The following is a 15,050-nucleotide window of genomic DNA, read 5'->3' as shown; positions in this document are numbered from 1 at the left end:
ATGATTCACTTTATAAAGGATACATTTTGGCTTCTTGGAAGGTTTGAGATATTCAGAATATATTCCCTATGGAGTCCTCTATCTGTACTAAGTCAACTAACCAACATTACAGCCAGGAGAACCTGCCATTCCATACAAAGTCTTCCATCAGTACCCAATCCTTTCATTATCTAAGCAAAACTTTCCTCCTACCCATATTATAGCTATTTGAACATACCAGTCTGTAAGGAGTCCTCCATTGCCCACAGCTTTTCCTCTACCAAGTCTCCTGCCCAGAACAATCCTTCTACCAGTGTTACAGGCAGTAGAACATACCGGTCCATAAATAGTCCTCTGCCTTACCAAGTCCTTTCATCTCCTGGTCAGAACATTTCTTCTACCAATTTTACAGTCAGAAGAACATACCAGTCCATAGATAGTCTTTCATCTGTACAAAGTCTTCTCATTCCCTTGCCCACAGCTTTCCTTCTACCAATATTACAGCTAGAAGAACATAACATTCCACAGAGAGAGACCCCCATCTGTACTAAGTCTCCTGTCCAGTACATTCCTTCTACCAATGTTACAGGCAGTAGAACATACGGGTCCATGGAGAGTACCCTACCTTGTCATGTCCTCTCATGCCCACCAAAGAACATTCATTCTACCAATATTACCGCCAGAGAAACATAATGTTCAACAGAGAGTCCCTCATCTGTGCTAAATCCTCTCATCTGCTCAGAACACGCCTTCTACCAATTCTACAGGCAGTAGCACATACAGGTTTATAGAAAGTTATCCGCTTTACCAAGTTCCCTCATGCCCCACCCAGAACTTTCCTTCTGCCAATATTACAGCCAGAAGAACATAACATTCCATAGAGAGTCTTCCATCTGTACCAAGTCCTCTGATCCCTTGCCCACAGCTTTCCTTCTATCAATATTACAGCCAGAAGAACATAACATTCCATAGAGAGTCTTCTGCCTTACCGACTCCTTTAATCTCCTGCCCAGAACATTTCTTCTACCAATATTACAGGCAGTAGAACATACTGGTCCATAGAGAGTCCTCCATCTGTACCAAGAACTTGGTCTTCTGACCTGTCCTTTCATCCTCTGACCAGAGCTTTCCTTCTATCATATTACAGGTGATAGAACATACTGGTCTATAGAGAGTCCACCCATCTGTACCAAGTACTTGGTCTTCTGGCCTGTCCTTTCATCCCCTGCCCAGAGCTTTCCTTCTACCATATTACAGGCAGTTGAACATACTGGTCAATAGAAAGTCCCACATCTCTACCAAGTAATTGGTCTTCTAGCCTGTCCTTTCATCCCCTGCCCAGAGCTTTCCTTCTACCATATTACAGGTGATAGAACATACTGGTCCATAGAGAGTCCTCCATCTGTACCAAGTACTTGGTCTTCTGGCCTGTTGTGTGGAGGAGGTCCAGTATAGAGGGCCCATACTGTGTACTGCTTATATGCACACCATCCATTAGCTGCCAGACATGTTCATTACAGGGCACTCATGGAGCACTAACAGGGTTCCAAGGCTTCAAGTGGTGATGTCATGACAGTGTCCCTGTCGGTGGAAGGTCAAGGAGTTTAGTGCCTGGTATACATCGTTCATGTATCTGCAATATGCCAGGAGGATAGTTGTGTACCTGCCTTGTCTGCCACTTCAAAAGGGAGGAGGAGGTGGAATTACAGGCATCTGGTGTGAGATGGGGTCATGCCAGCACAGACATTGCACATGGGGGGCTTCTCTGTGCCTATTGCAGTCCGTATTAATGCCAGTCAAAGGGATTGGGGAGCAATTCACAGTTATCACTCAGCAAGGAGCGCTGACAATATTCACACATCTTTCCCCCTCCAGAAATGTTTCAGCCCTCAGGAGATCTTGGCTATCTATGGAGTGGATGAGATGAGAGGGATCTCTCCAGAGCAATTTCCAGACATCAGCACCAGTCTAATCCAACAGCAGCTCACCGGACTCTGTCCAAAGACCACGCCACGCAATGCCACTGATGGACAACTGAGCACTGCTGAGAGTAAGTGACCACATCAATATTAAGGGACGGTAATATCTGTGTCTACACCACAGGAGCTTACACTCCAATGTGCCCCCAGAGTCACACACTATTATTATTATACAATATACAGGTGTACCTCGGTTTACGAACGCCTCGGTTAATGTAATTTTCGGTTACGAATGAAAATCTATTGAAAATAATGCCTTGGTTTACGAATATTTTTGCAATATGAAACAAGTTTCCCCAGGATGCATTGCGCCCAGGAGATTTATAACGCCACCCCCGTGTATACTGGAGTCTGTGGGTAGCACGTGGCGTCGAGTGTGGAGGTGTTTTTCAATGCATTCCTATGGGAAACCGCATTTCGGTTTACGAATTTTTGCAATACGTAACGTCCCGGAGAACGCATTAAATTCGTAAACCGAGGTACCACTGTATATAGCTCTGACATATACCGCAGTGCTGTACAGAGATCACTGAGCCAGTCACATCAGTCTCTGTACCACTCTGTCTACAATCAAAGGACATTGGTCTACTTGTGGTCCTGTTGTCCATGACATCATCACTCTCTGCTATTGGGGGATTATATGGATATATTTGTTTTCTCCTCTCTGAGGACAATCTTCCTTATAATGTTCTCTTTCTTCTGCTCCTCTTCTCATCCTCTCCATCACACAGAGTATATATACGGCAGTATCGCCACACTGATAGTGTGCCTGTGTTCCATCTTCGGCATCACCATCCTTCTCTGCACCACCTGCACCAGCCTCTACCAGTATGTCATCCAGTTCTTCGTCAGCCTGGCGGTCGGATCTCTGACTGGAGACGCCATTCTGCACCTCATCCCACAGGTAATGATCAGAGGCCTCAGGCTGGAGGTTGGGGGGGTCGTGGGGGGGTTTGGAGTCTAGGCTTTCATACAATCCACATAATACCCTATGGATGGGCAGGCACAGTGCTGGCATTCAGGATCCCAGGAGGGGAAGAGGCAGATTTACCCCCATACTGACACCAGGCCACAGCTCAGGTTTGCCCTTCTTCAGACAATCCCAAACACAAAATTATAACCATGAGCTATGAAGCTTGCAGCCTGCATCAGCTTCACTGCATCAATGTATGTATTGGAGCCCACATATACAGTACACTATATGGCCAAATGGAAGTAACTCCCCTCCAATGATGGAGTTCAGGTGTCTCCAGTGAAGGGTCCTGTAATACTCCATCATACAACGTAGACAATTGGGCTCTTCCAACCTTGTGGTAACAGTTTGGTGAAGACCCTTTTCTGTTCCCCCATGAATATCCCTGTGTACAAAGCCAGCTCCATAAAGACATGGATCACCAGTCTGGTGTGGAGGAACTCAAGTGTCCTGTACACAGCCCTGACCTCAAACCTACTGAACACCTTTGAGATGAATGGGATCGCCACTGGTCCTCTCATCCAGCAACAGTACCCAATCTTACAAATGGGCACAACTTCCCATAGGCGCCATTCAAAATCAATCGGAAAGCCTTCCCAGAAGAGTGGAGGATGTTATAACTAGAGATGAGCGAATCGAACCAGGCGAACCGGAATTCGAGTCGAATTTCAGGAAATATTCGATTTGCGTCGAATCCGAAATTTTGCCTACTTCGGGTGCGCGAATCGAATATTTCCCGATCAGCCGGCAAAAGTGTCCCTGCAGTGAGCTCCGCTATTTCTGACAGTTCTCTGACAGAAGGAACACATGTTTAGCGGTTGAAACATTGTATCTATTAGTTTCCATTAGGATACAGATGTTTCAACCGCTGTACATGTGAAGAAGCTGTCAGAGAACTGTCAGAAATAGAGGAACTCTGCACATACACTTTTTGCCGGCTTGGAATTATTCTTATTTTCATCCTACTTCTTCTTCTTCTTCATCCTCATCCTCAGAAGAAGAAGAAGAGGATGAGGATGAAGAAGAAGAAGAAGAAGAAGAAGTAGGATGAAAATAAGAATAATTCCAAGCCGGCAAAAAGTGTATCTGCAGCGCTCCTCTAAGTGTATCTGCAGAATGTCATTTATGGAAACAAATAGATACAATGTTTCAACCGCTGTATGGAGTGAATGTCCCAGAACTGTCAGAAATAGACAGAAACTGTCACAGAACTGTCCTTCTTCTCATCCTTCTCCTTCTTCTCATCCTTCTTCTCATCCTTCTTCTCATCCTTCTCCTTCTTCTCATCCTTCTCCTTCTCCATCTTCTCATCCTTCTCCTTCTTCTCATCCTTCTCCTTCTCCTTCTCTTTCTTCTCATCCTTCTCCTTCTTCTCATCCTTCTCCTTCTTCTCATCCTTCTCCTTCTTCTCATCCTTCTCCTTCTTCTCATCCTTCTCCTTCTTCCCATCCTTCTCCTTCTTCTCATCCTTCTCCTTCTTCTCATCCTTCTCCTTCTTCTCATCCTTCTTCTCCTTCTTCTCATCCTTCTTCTCATCCTTCTCCTTCTCATCCTTCTTCTCATCCTTCTCCTTCTTCTCATCCTTCTTCTCATCCTTCTCCTTCTTCTCATCCTTCTCCTTCTTCTCATCCTTCTCCATCTTCTCATCCTTCTCCTTCTTCTCATCCTTCTCCTTCTCCTTCTCTTTCTTCTCATCCTTCTCCTTCTTCTCATCCTTCTCCTTCTTCTCATCCTTCTCCTTCTCCTTCTTCTCATCCTTCTCCTTCTCCTTCTTCCCATCCTTCTCCTTCTTCTCATCCTTCTCCTTCTTCTCATCCTTCTCCTTCTTCTCATCCTTCTCCTTCTCCTTCTTCTCATCCTTCTCCTTCTTCTCACCCTTCTCCTTCTCCATCTTCTCATCCTTCTCCTTCTCCTTCTTCTCATCCTTCTCCTTCTCCTTCTTCTCATCCTTCTCCTTCTTCTCATCCTTCTCCTTCTCCTTCTTCTCATCCTTCTCCTTCTCCTTCTTCTCATCCTTCTCCTTCTCCTTCTTCTCATCCTTCTCCTTCTCCTTCTCCTTCCTCATCTCCAAGGGCATTTAAATTAAAGGTACAGTGTTCTGCACTAATTTAAAGGCTCTCTGAAGCCTAGAAACCCTTTTAATAAGTTAACTTCGTAGCGAATTAATTCGCATCGAATCGAATTTCATACTGGAATTCGCCGAATCAGCCGAATCGAATTTTTGAGAAATTCGCTCATCTCTAGTTATAACCACAAAGGTTTGCAAATCCATTGTAATGGCCATGGCAGGGGGTAGACAGTATAATTATGGCCATGTTTGGGGACAACTCCATTTTAATGGCCATGGTTTGGGGTGTGATATCCTCCAAGTTGAAATATCCTACAAGTACATATAAGTTTGCACAAAATGTTTGCAGTATAGTGTACCATATGAGTTATTGATAATAGGGAAGAGGGCAACTCCATATTAATGGTCATGATTGAGGGCAACTCCATTTTAATGGCCATGGATGGGGACAACTCAATATTATTGCCATGGTTGAGGGAAAATCCATTTTAATGGCCATGGTTGGAGACAACTTCAGTTTATTGGCCATGTTTGAGGGCAGCTCCATGTTAATGGCCATGGCTGGGGACAATTGCATTTTAATGGCCATGTTTGAGGGCAACTCCATGTTAATGGCCATGGTTTGGGGCAACTCCATTTTAATAGCCATGGTTGGGATAACTCCATATTAATGGCCATGGTTGGGGGCAACTCCATGTTAATAGCCATGGGGGAGGGACAACTCCATATTAATGGCCATTGGAGGGGGGCATCTCCATATCAATTATCATGGTTGAGAGCAATTCCATTTTAATGGCCATGGTTGGGGACAGCTCAATATTATTGGCCATAGTTGGGAGCAACTCCATATTAATGGCCATGGTTGAGGGCATCTCCATTTTATTGACCATGGTTGGAGACAACTCCATATTAATGGCCATGGTTGAGGGCAAGTCCATTTTATTGGCCATGGTTGGAGACAACTCCATTTTAATGGCCATGGGAGGGGGCAATGCCATATTAATTGACATGGGGGAGGGACAACCCCATATTAATGTCCATGGGAGGGGGCATCTCCATATTAATGGTCATGGTTGGGGACAGCTCAATATTATTGGCCATGGTTGAGGGCAACTCCATTTTATTGGCCATGGTTGGAGACAACTCCATTTTAATGGTCATGGTTGAGGGTGACTCCATTTTAATGGCCATTGTTGAGGGCAACTCCATTTTAATGACCATGGTTTGAGGCAGCTCCATAATAATGGCCATGGGGAAGGGACAACTCCATTTATATCGCCATGGGAGAGGGCATCTCCATATTAATGGCTTTGGTTGGGGGTGACTCCATACAAATGGCCATAGGGAAGGGGGTGACTCCAATATTAATGACATTAATGACCATGGTTTGGGATGAGAGATCCTACAAGTTCATATAGGTTTGCACAAAGGTTTGACCATATTGTGTACCATATGAGTAGCAGATATACATTTTTTTCCAGGCAAAAAATACAAAATACACATTGCTGCATGTTAAAATTAGGTAAACACACCTAAACCCACCATCAATGTAGAATATACTCAAAGCTTCATTTGCACCGTGTAAAATGTGACTCCAGAATGCATCTCATATACAGTATAATACCCCTTACTATAAATACCACAAGAAGGATGTAACCTCACCGTATGTTGTGATTATTACAATGGGGGGTCCTGCATGCCACGGCTCATCTCCCCCTTGTCTCCGCAGTTCCTGGGTCTGCACTCACACAGTGACACAGACGGTCACGCTCATAATGGAGAAGATGAGGACCGCACACACATTTGGAAGCTGCTGGCAGTCCTGGGCGGTCTCTACGCCTTCTTTCTGATGGAGAGTTTGTTCAATATTCTGATGGCAGATAAGGTGAGTCCCAATCACTGGAAATCAGCTTAGGGTGTGGAAGATTAAACCTCTCCTCCCCCCCAGGCCATCCATCCCATAGAACAGATTATAAGGTTCTAGCAGGAGCCTAGATTGCTCACCAACATTTGTGACATCATTACTGGTCACGTGTGAAGCTTGGCTCTTGCCTCTAGGGGGCAGTCCATACAGCTCCCCCCCAAGTGTAAAGTGTGGACTCCTTCCTCAGGAAGGCAGGTCATACAGCCCCTTCTATGTATGAAGTTTGACTCCTCCCTCTAGGGAGGCAGTTCATACAGCTCCTCCACATGTGTGCAGTTTGGTTCCCTCCTTGGAGAAAGTTCATACAGCTCCTCCCCATGTATGACGTTTTGCTCCCTCCTTGGAGGAAAGTCATACAGCTCCTCCCCATGTGTGAAGTTTTGCTCCCTCCTTGGAGGAAGGTCATACAGCTCCTCCCCATGTGTGAAGTTTTGCTCCCTCCTTGGAGGAAGGTCATACAGCTCCTCCCCATGTGTGAAGTTTTGCTCCCTCCTTGGAGGAAGGTCATACAGCTCCTCCCCATGTGTGAAGTTTTGCTCCCTCCTTGGAGAAAGGTCATACAGCTCCTCCCCAGGTGTGAAGTTTTGCTCCCTCCTTGGAGGAAGGTCATACAGCTCCTCCCCAGGTGTGAAGATGTGCTCCCTCCTTGGAGGAAGGTTATACAGTGCCTCCCCATGTGTGAAGTTTAATGCCTTCTTTGGGGCAAGATCATATAGCTCCTCCCCATCTGTAAAGTTTGGTTTCCTCCTAAGAGGAAGGTCATACAGCTTCTCCCCATGTGGGACGTTTGGTTCCTTCCTTGGAGGAAGGTCATACAGCTCCTCCCCATGTGTGAAGTTTGATGCCTTCCTTGGGGGAAGGTCATTTAGCTCCTCCCTATGTGTAAAGTTTGGTTTCCTCCTAAGAGGAAGGTCATGCAGCTCCTCCCCCATGTGTGAGGTTTGGTGCTTTACTTGGGGGAAGGCCATACAGCTCCCTCCCCCGTGCAATAAGTTTGGAGCTTTTGTGGGAAGGAGAGTCAGGCCAATTCATTTCATATGGGGTGGAGAATATCTGATAACAGAGACTCTTTTTTGGTTTATTGTTATGTATGATGTCATGTATACTGTATGTCATATGTTGCCTCTTATGAAATGTCTGAATGTTCAACCTTCTGTATTTCTGTACTAACAACCAATCAGCTTCTCCTCTTCCCGTTCATAAAGCAGATTAGAAAAGGTAATAAAGACGCTGATTACTTCAGCTGCAGTTGGATTCTCTGATCAATAGAGAAAATAGAAGGTAATTTCTGTGTATTTTCTGCATACAGAATGAAGAGGACCACAAAGGGCACTGTGACCATGGCCTGTCCCTGCAGACCTACCACGAGGAGCAGAAGAGAAGGAAACAGGAGAAACAATTTTCATCACAGGCAGATCTGGTATGATAGAGTCCATCCATCCTCCGACATTCCTCCCAGACCGACTTCAATACCCGGACTACTCAATACCGGCTCTCCCCAATATCCCAAATACTCTCAATTTACTCTTCCCCAGCACCCTGATTACCTCCATCTACTCTTCATCATATCCCGCTTATACCCATCACCTCTTCCCAAATACTCTGATGACTCCATATCTCCTACTCCATAACCTGATTACGCTTAGTCTATGATCCCCCCGCACCCTGATTACATCCCATCTGCTCCTACTCCTGCCAGACTCATCCACCCTACTAACCGTTCCATGTCTGCTATCCCTCTCTGCCAATCCCTCCACTGGCCTCCACTCAGTGTCCTCCACCCCTCTCTGCCAATCCCTCCACTGGCCTCCACTCAGTGTCCTCCATCCCTCTCTGCCAATCCCTCCACTGGACTCCACTCAGTGTCCTCCATCCCTCTCTGCCAATCCCTTCTACTGGCCTCCATTCAGTGTCCTCCACCCCTCTCTGCCAATCCCTCCACTGGCCTCCACTCAGTGTCCTCCACCCCCCTCTGCCAATCCCTCCACTGGACACCACTCAGTGTCCTTCCATCCCTCTCTGCCAATCCTCCACTGGACTCCACTCAGTGTCCTCCATCCCTCTCTGCCAATCCCTCCACTGGACTCCACTCAGTGTCCTCCATCCCTCTCTGCCAATCCCTCTACTGGCCTCCAGTCAGTGTCCTCCACCCCTCTCTGCCAATCCCTCCACTGGCCTCCACTCAGTGTCCTCCACCTCTCTCTGTCATTCCCTCCACTGACCTCCACTCAGTGTCCTCCACCCCTCTCTGTCATTCCCTCCACTGGCCTCCACTCAGTGTCCTCCACCCCTCTCTGCCAATCCCTCTACTGGCTTCCACTCAGTGTCCTCCACCCCTCTCTGCCAATCCCTCCCACTGGCCCTCACTCAGTATCTTTCATCCCTCTCAGCCAATCCCTCCACTGGCCCTCACTCAGTATCTTTCATCCCTCTCAGCCAATCCCTCCACTGGCCTCCCATTGCCCAACGAATAAAATTCAAAACATTAACAATCACATATAAAGCCATTTATAACTCCGCCCCAAATTACATCACCGATCTCGTCTCCAAATATCACCCAAACCGTTCTCTCCGCTCCTCCCATGACCTCCTGCTCTCTAGCTCCCTTGTCTCCTTCTCCCATGCTCATCTCCAAGACTTCTCCAGGGCCTCCCCCATCCTCTGGAACTCTTTACCCCAGTTTATCAGACTATCGCCTACTCTGCTCACTTTTAGGTGATCTCTGAAAACCGATCTCTTCAGGGAAGCCTATCCTGCCCTCAGCTAATAATGGAATCTTCTATTCCTCCTACCAGTCCATCCCCCACAGTTACTACCTTTTGTACCACCAGCACCTCCCTCTTAGATTGTAAGCTCCCAGGATCAGGGCCCTCCTAACCCTCTTGTATTGATCTGTATTGTTGCTGTATTGTCTCCCGTTATATTGTACAGCGCTGAGCAAACTGTTGGTGCCATAAATCCCGTATAATGATATTAGCAATCCCTCACCATTACATTGCTTATACACCTAACAGAACTGCATATTGTATTGGACCATTAATAAGACCCCAACAATACCGGCACATATTAAATCCATTCCACTCAGCTCAGATACCTTTTTTTAATCTTTTATTTTGTGGTCCTGTGATGGAGCCCGTGTACCTCCACACCACACTGTCCAAGGTGAGGATTAGCATGTGATGAAGTTCTCGAACTGAGCATTATTTGAAATTAAACATCCCCAGCATCCCTTTAGATGTGCATGTTCCTGATGCCTTCACCCACCCCTTTAGACAGGGTGCCGCAGACTTTAGCCGTGCATTCTGCTGATTAGTTGTTGACTACACTCTAATAGAGTGATCAGCAGATTGCACAGCTAAAGCCTGAAGCATCCAAATGGCCAAGAGGGAGGATCATGCACCTCTAAAAGGATTCCAGGGACACGTTCTTTCATATAATGCTCAGGCTCAGATCAGAGCATGGCTTCCTTCCAGAAGAAAGCTGGAGAATGCAGGTGTGAGCGGCAATACTGCAGATGGAAGATCAGCTGGTACAGTGTTGTCACTCAGTAAGGAAGTAGAGGGAAATGACGGGATTAGCCAGGAATTTACTATCCATTGATATAGTCATGAAATATTGAGCACACGGCAACAGAAATTCATTTTCTTTGCCAGAAACGTATCCTGTAATGTGTGTCCAATGCAGATAATCTGCCGGAAAAGAGGAACCAGAAATGTAATTATTGATGATAAAAATCAGCCAATGACAATACAGGAATGACAGGATATCTGACAGATCGTTCTATGATTGCAGGTGAGCGCCGACGTGGAGACGGAGAAGAGTACAAGACCTACCAAGAGCCGAGGTAAGTACCGCCAGATATACACTGCACACCCTGGGGTGATAATATGGGCGGTGATAATACGGGGCGGTGATAATACGGGGCGATGATAATACGGGGCGGTGATAATACGGGGCGATGATAATACGGGGCGGTGATAATACGGGGCGGTGATAATACGGGGCGATGATAATACGGGGCGATGATAATATGGGGTGATTATAATATGGGGCGGTGATAATACGGGGTGATGATAATATGGGGTGATTATAATATGGGGTGATGATAATATGGGGCGATGATAATATGGGGTGATGATAATACGGGGCGGTGATATGGGGCGATGATAATACGGAGCGATGATAATACGGGGCGGTGATAATATGGGGTGGTGATAATATGGGGAGGTGATAATATGGGGTGATTATAATATGGGGTGATGATAATATGGGGAGGTGATAATATGGGGTGATTATAATATGGGGTGATGATAATATGGGGCGGTGATAATATGGGGTGATAATACGGGGCGGTGATAATATGGGGTGATTATAATACGGGGCGGTGATAATATGGGGCGGTGATAATATGGGGCGGTGATAAAACGGGGCGGTGATAATACGAGGCGATGATAATACGGGGTGATGATAATATGGGGTGATGATAATACGGGGCGATGATAATATGGGGCGATGATAATATGGGGTGATGATAATATGGGACGTTGATAATACGGGGTGATGATAATACGGGGTGATGATATTATGGGGCGATGATAATATGGGGTGATGATAATATGGGGCGATGATAATCCGCACCTACATTCATTCTGTATGAATCGGACGGATCTGAATGTTAGTTGGATATTTCCTCTGCAGGTCGGATGTTTCTCATTCATACAGTAGAGTGGATGAGGGATTATCACATTATGGCCACTAGATGGCGATGATGATCATAGGACTTCAGCGCCATCTAGTGGACATAATGCAGTAACTTCGGTTTCTCTCTGGTTTATGAATAGATGACATTCCACCCAGAAGGAACGCGACGTAATAACATTCGATTTTGCCGCCATTGACACGGAAGGAATGTACATGAAGAATAGCTCTGTGATTTTATTATAAATCCCCCATGTGGTTTGGCTGTGGTGGGAACCATTACAGAGAGGGGATCCCCAATGTACAGAGCTAGAGGTGACCCCAGCCCTGTACACCCTCCCCATCCCCCACCCCCTCCCTCCACATACACCCCATTGTGTCTTTGTCTGTCTTGCAGAGCTGCGGATGATCCCATACATGATCACCATTGGTGACGCCATACATAATTTTGCGGACGGTCTGGCTATGGGAGCCGCATTCTCACTGTCCTGGAAAGTGGGACTGGCCACGTCACTGGCTGTGTTGTGTCATGAACTGCCGCATGAGCTGGGTGAGTCCTGATCTGGATAAAATCAGGGGAAAATGGCTGCCCCTCCCACGGCAGGGTGACAGATTGATGGGGGACTGCCCCTCCCACTGAAGGGTGAACAGGCTAATAGGAGTCAGCCCATCCAATTGCAGGGCGAATCAGACTGATAGGGATCTGCCCCTCCCACTGTAGGTAGAAAGTGACTGATAAAGGTCTGCTCCTCCCACTGCAGAGTGCAAAAGACTGATAGGAGTCTGCCCCTCCCACTGCAGGGCGACACACACTGATAGGGGTCTGCCCCTCCCACTGCAGGGGTGACATAGATGGTGGATGCTCCTCCCACTCCAGGGTGGCATAGATGGAGGCATGCTCCTCCCATTGTAGGGTGACATAAAAAGAGGTATGCTCCTCCCCTTGCAGGGTGACACAGATGTAGGTATGCTCCTCCTATTGCAAAATGACATAAATGGAGGTATGCTCCTCCCATTGTAGGGTGACATAGATGGAGGTTGCTCCTCCCCTTGCAGGGTGACATAGATGGAGGTATGCTCCTCCCACTGCAGGGTGACACAGATGGAGGTATGCCCCTCCCATTGCAGAGTGACACAGATGAAGGGATGCCCCTCCCATTGCAGGGTGACATAGATGGAGGTATGCTCCTACCACTGCAGGGTGACACAGATGGAGGTATGCCCTCCCATTGCAGGGTGACACAGAATGGAGGGATGCTCCTCCCACTGCAGGGTGACATAGATGGAGGTATGCTCCTCCCATTGCAGGGTGGCATAGATGGAGGTATGCTCCTCCACTGCAGGGTGACACAGACGTTTGTATGCTTTGTCTTGGCAGGTGATTTTGCGGCTCTGCTGCACGCGGGTCGGACGGTGCGCCGGGCGTTGCTCCTGAACTTCGGCAGCGCTCTAACATCCTTCATCGGGTTGTACATCGCCCTGTCGGTGGCAGCGAATGAAGCCATCCAGCAATGGATCTTCACAGTGGCCACGGGGCTCTTCCTGTATGTGGCCCTGGCAGACATGGTGAGCACCCTTCCCAGAAACGTTCCGTCCTCTCCTCTGTCCGTCCCCCGCTGACTCCCCCTCTTCTCTTCCAGCTGCCAGCCATGATGAATGTGAAAGACCACCGGCCATGGCTGATCTTCCTCCTTCACAATCTGGGGCTCCTTGTGGGCTGGGCCATCCTTCTGCTGCTGTCCATCTTTGAGGAGAATATTGCCCTCTGAGGAACCTCCTTCAGACCTTAGCAGGACATGGTATGACCCAGTATGGGATCCGCCCAGCTCTGTCCAGCATCATGGTGGACCTCCGTTGTTCCTTCAGAAGAGACATTCTGGGCCCCAATCAGGTGATCCACTCATAGCACTTTCTGGACTCGCCCCATGAGTGTGACCTTCATCCTCCGTCTTCCCATCGTTCCTCGTCCTCAGGATTTCACTGCTGTACTGTTTTGTACTCAATACAATTATTTAAACAAAATGTCTGGTGGTGTCACAAGTTGGATATGTTGCTGCGTAGCGTCACCAGGGGCCCGCTACCTTTACAGGGCCCCACCTAGAGATTATTAAAACACATGTCTAATGACGGTGGTTGTAGATGGGAGGAGATGAGGTTCTCCAACTTGTAGGAGCACACTGGTCAATGATGGAGGAACATGGGTCCCCCGATCCTGACATGGGGAGACCCACCATGGGAAGTCACCACAGTGACAGGATTGTGAGGGGCCCACCCGCCTGGCACATCTACTCGGGGAACTCCGCTCTCCACCCATTATAGGTTTTTACAAACACTCCCACTGCTTTCTCCAGCAGGTACAAGTTACAGCGCCTTGAAGAAGTCTTCCTCCCCCCGTGAAATGTTCCCCATGTCATGTGACAACCAGAACCATCAATGTATTTTATTGGGATTGGATGTGATGGACCGACACAAAGTGGCACATAATTGTGAAGTGGAAGGAAAACGAGAAATGGTTTCCAACATTTGTGACCCATAAATCTGTGAAAAGTGTGGCAGTATTTGTATTCAGCCCCCTTTAATCTAGTGGAACCAATTGCCTTCAGAAGTCACCTAAGTAGTACAGAGTCCCCCTGTGCATCATGTGATCTCAGTATAAATCCAGCTGTTCTGTGAAGCCCTCAGAGGTTTGTTAGAGAACAATAGTGAACAAACAGCATCATGAAGGTCAAGGAACATACCAGACAGGTCAGGGATAAAGTTGTGGAGAAGTTTAAAGCAGGGTCAAGTTATATAAAAAAAAAAAAACCTCCCAAGCTTTGACCATCTCACAGAGCACTGTCAATCCATCATCCGAAAATGGAAAGAGTACGGCACAACTGCCAACCTACCAAGACATGGCTGTCCACCTAAACTGATAGGCCGGGCAAGGAAGCATTCATCAGAGAAACAGCCAAGAGGCCCATGGGACCTGTGGAGGAGCTGCAGAGATCCACAGCTCAGGGGGGGAGAATCTGTCCTCAGGACAACTATTAGTCCAAAACAAGATTGACGCACTCCGTAAGGACATTGTCAACTCACAATCCACCTCTCCACCCAGCCTCCCACCCTCCTTCAACCCCTCAACCCTCCCCCGACCTCATAGCCGCACTACCCCCCACTATACCTAATGCCCCGCACATCATCACCTCTCCAACACTCCGCTCCTTCAGCCCAACTAACCCCGAGGAGGTCTCTAAGGTCTTCACTGAAGCCCGACTCACCACCTGCCCCCTGGACCCTATCCCCTCACAGCTCCTCCAGTCACCCACCCCCCCCTCCATCATTCGCTCCCTCACCCACATCTTCAATCTCTCCCTCTCCACCGGCACCTTACCCTCCCCTCTAAAGCACGCACACATCACCCCCATACTCAAAAAACCCTCCCTTGAC

The 15,050-nt window shown here is 47.6% G+C and overlaps 1 protein-coding gene across 1 annotated transcript in view; it reads left to right on the top strand.

Moving 5' to 3' along the window:
• The window catches only part of LOC149428743 (zinc transporter ZIP4-like), a 50,143-nt gene extending 36,500 nt beyond the window's left edge, over positions 1-13,643 (top strand). The window contains exons 5-12 of the mRNA XM_089667055.1: positions 1,855-2,029; positions 2,690-2,862; positions 6,729-6,884; positions 8,233-8,343; positions 10,716-10,767; positions 12,019-12,171; positions 13,000-13,187; positions 13,262-13,643. Of these exons, the coding sequence (XP_089523181.1) occupies positions 1,855-2,029; positions 2,690-2,862; positions 6,729-6,884; positions 8,233-8,343; positions 10,716-10,767; positions 12,019-12,171; positions 13,000-13,187; positions 13,262-13,390 (1,137 nt within the window). The 3' untranslated portion in view covers positions 13,391-13,643. The remainder of the gene's footprint in view (positions 1-1,854; positions 2,030-2,689; positions 2,863-6,728; positions 6,885-8,232; positions 8,344-10,715; positions 10,768-12,018; positions 12,172-12,999; positions 13,188-13,261) is intronic.
• Positions 13,644-15,050: the final 1,407 nt, after the last annotated feature.

This window comes from Staurois parvus, unplaced genomic scaffold (genome assembly GCF_062004578.1).
Source record: "Staurois parvus isolate SC_StPar_1 unplaced genomic scaffold, SC_StPar_1.0 ptg002992l, whole genome shotgun sequence".
Classification (NCBI taxonomy): Eukaryota; Metazoa; Chordata; class Amphibia; order Anura; family Ranidae; genus Staurois; species Staurois parvus.
This window is presented reverse-complemented; position numbering and strand designations above follow the sequence as displayed.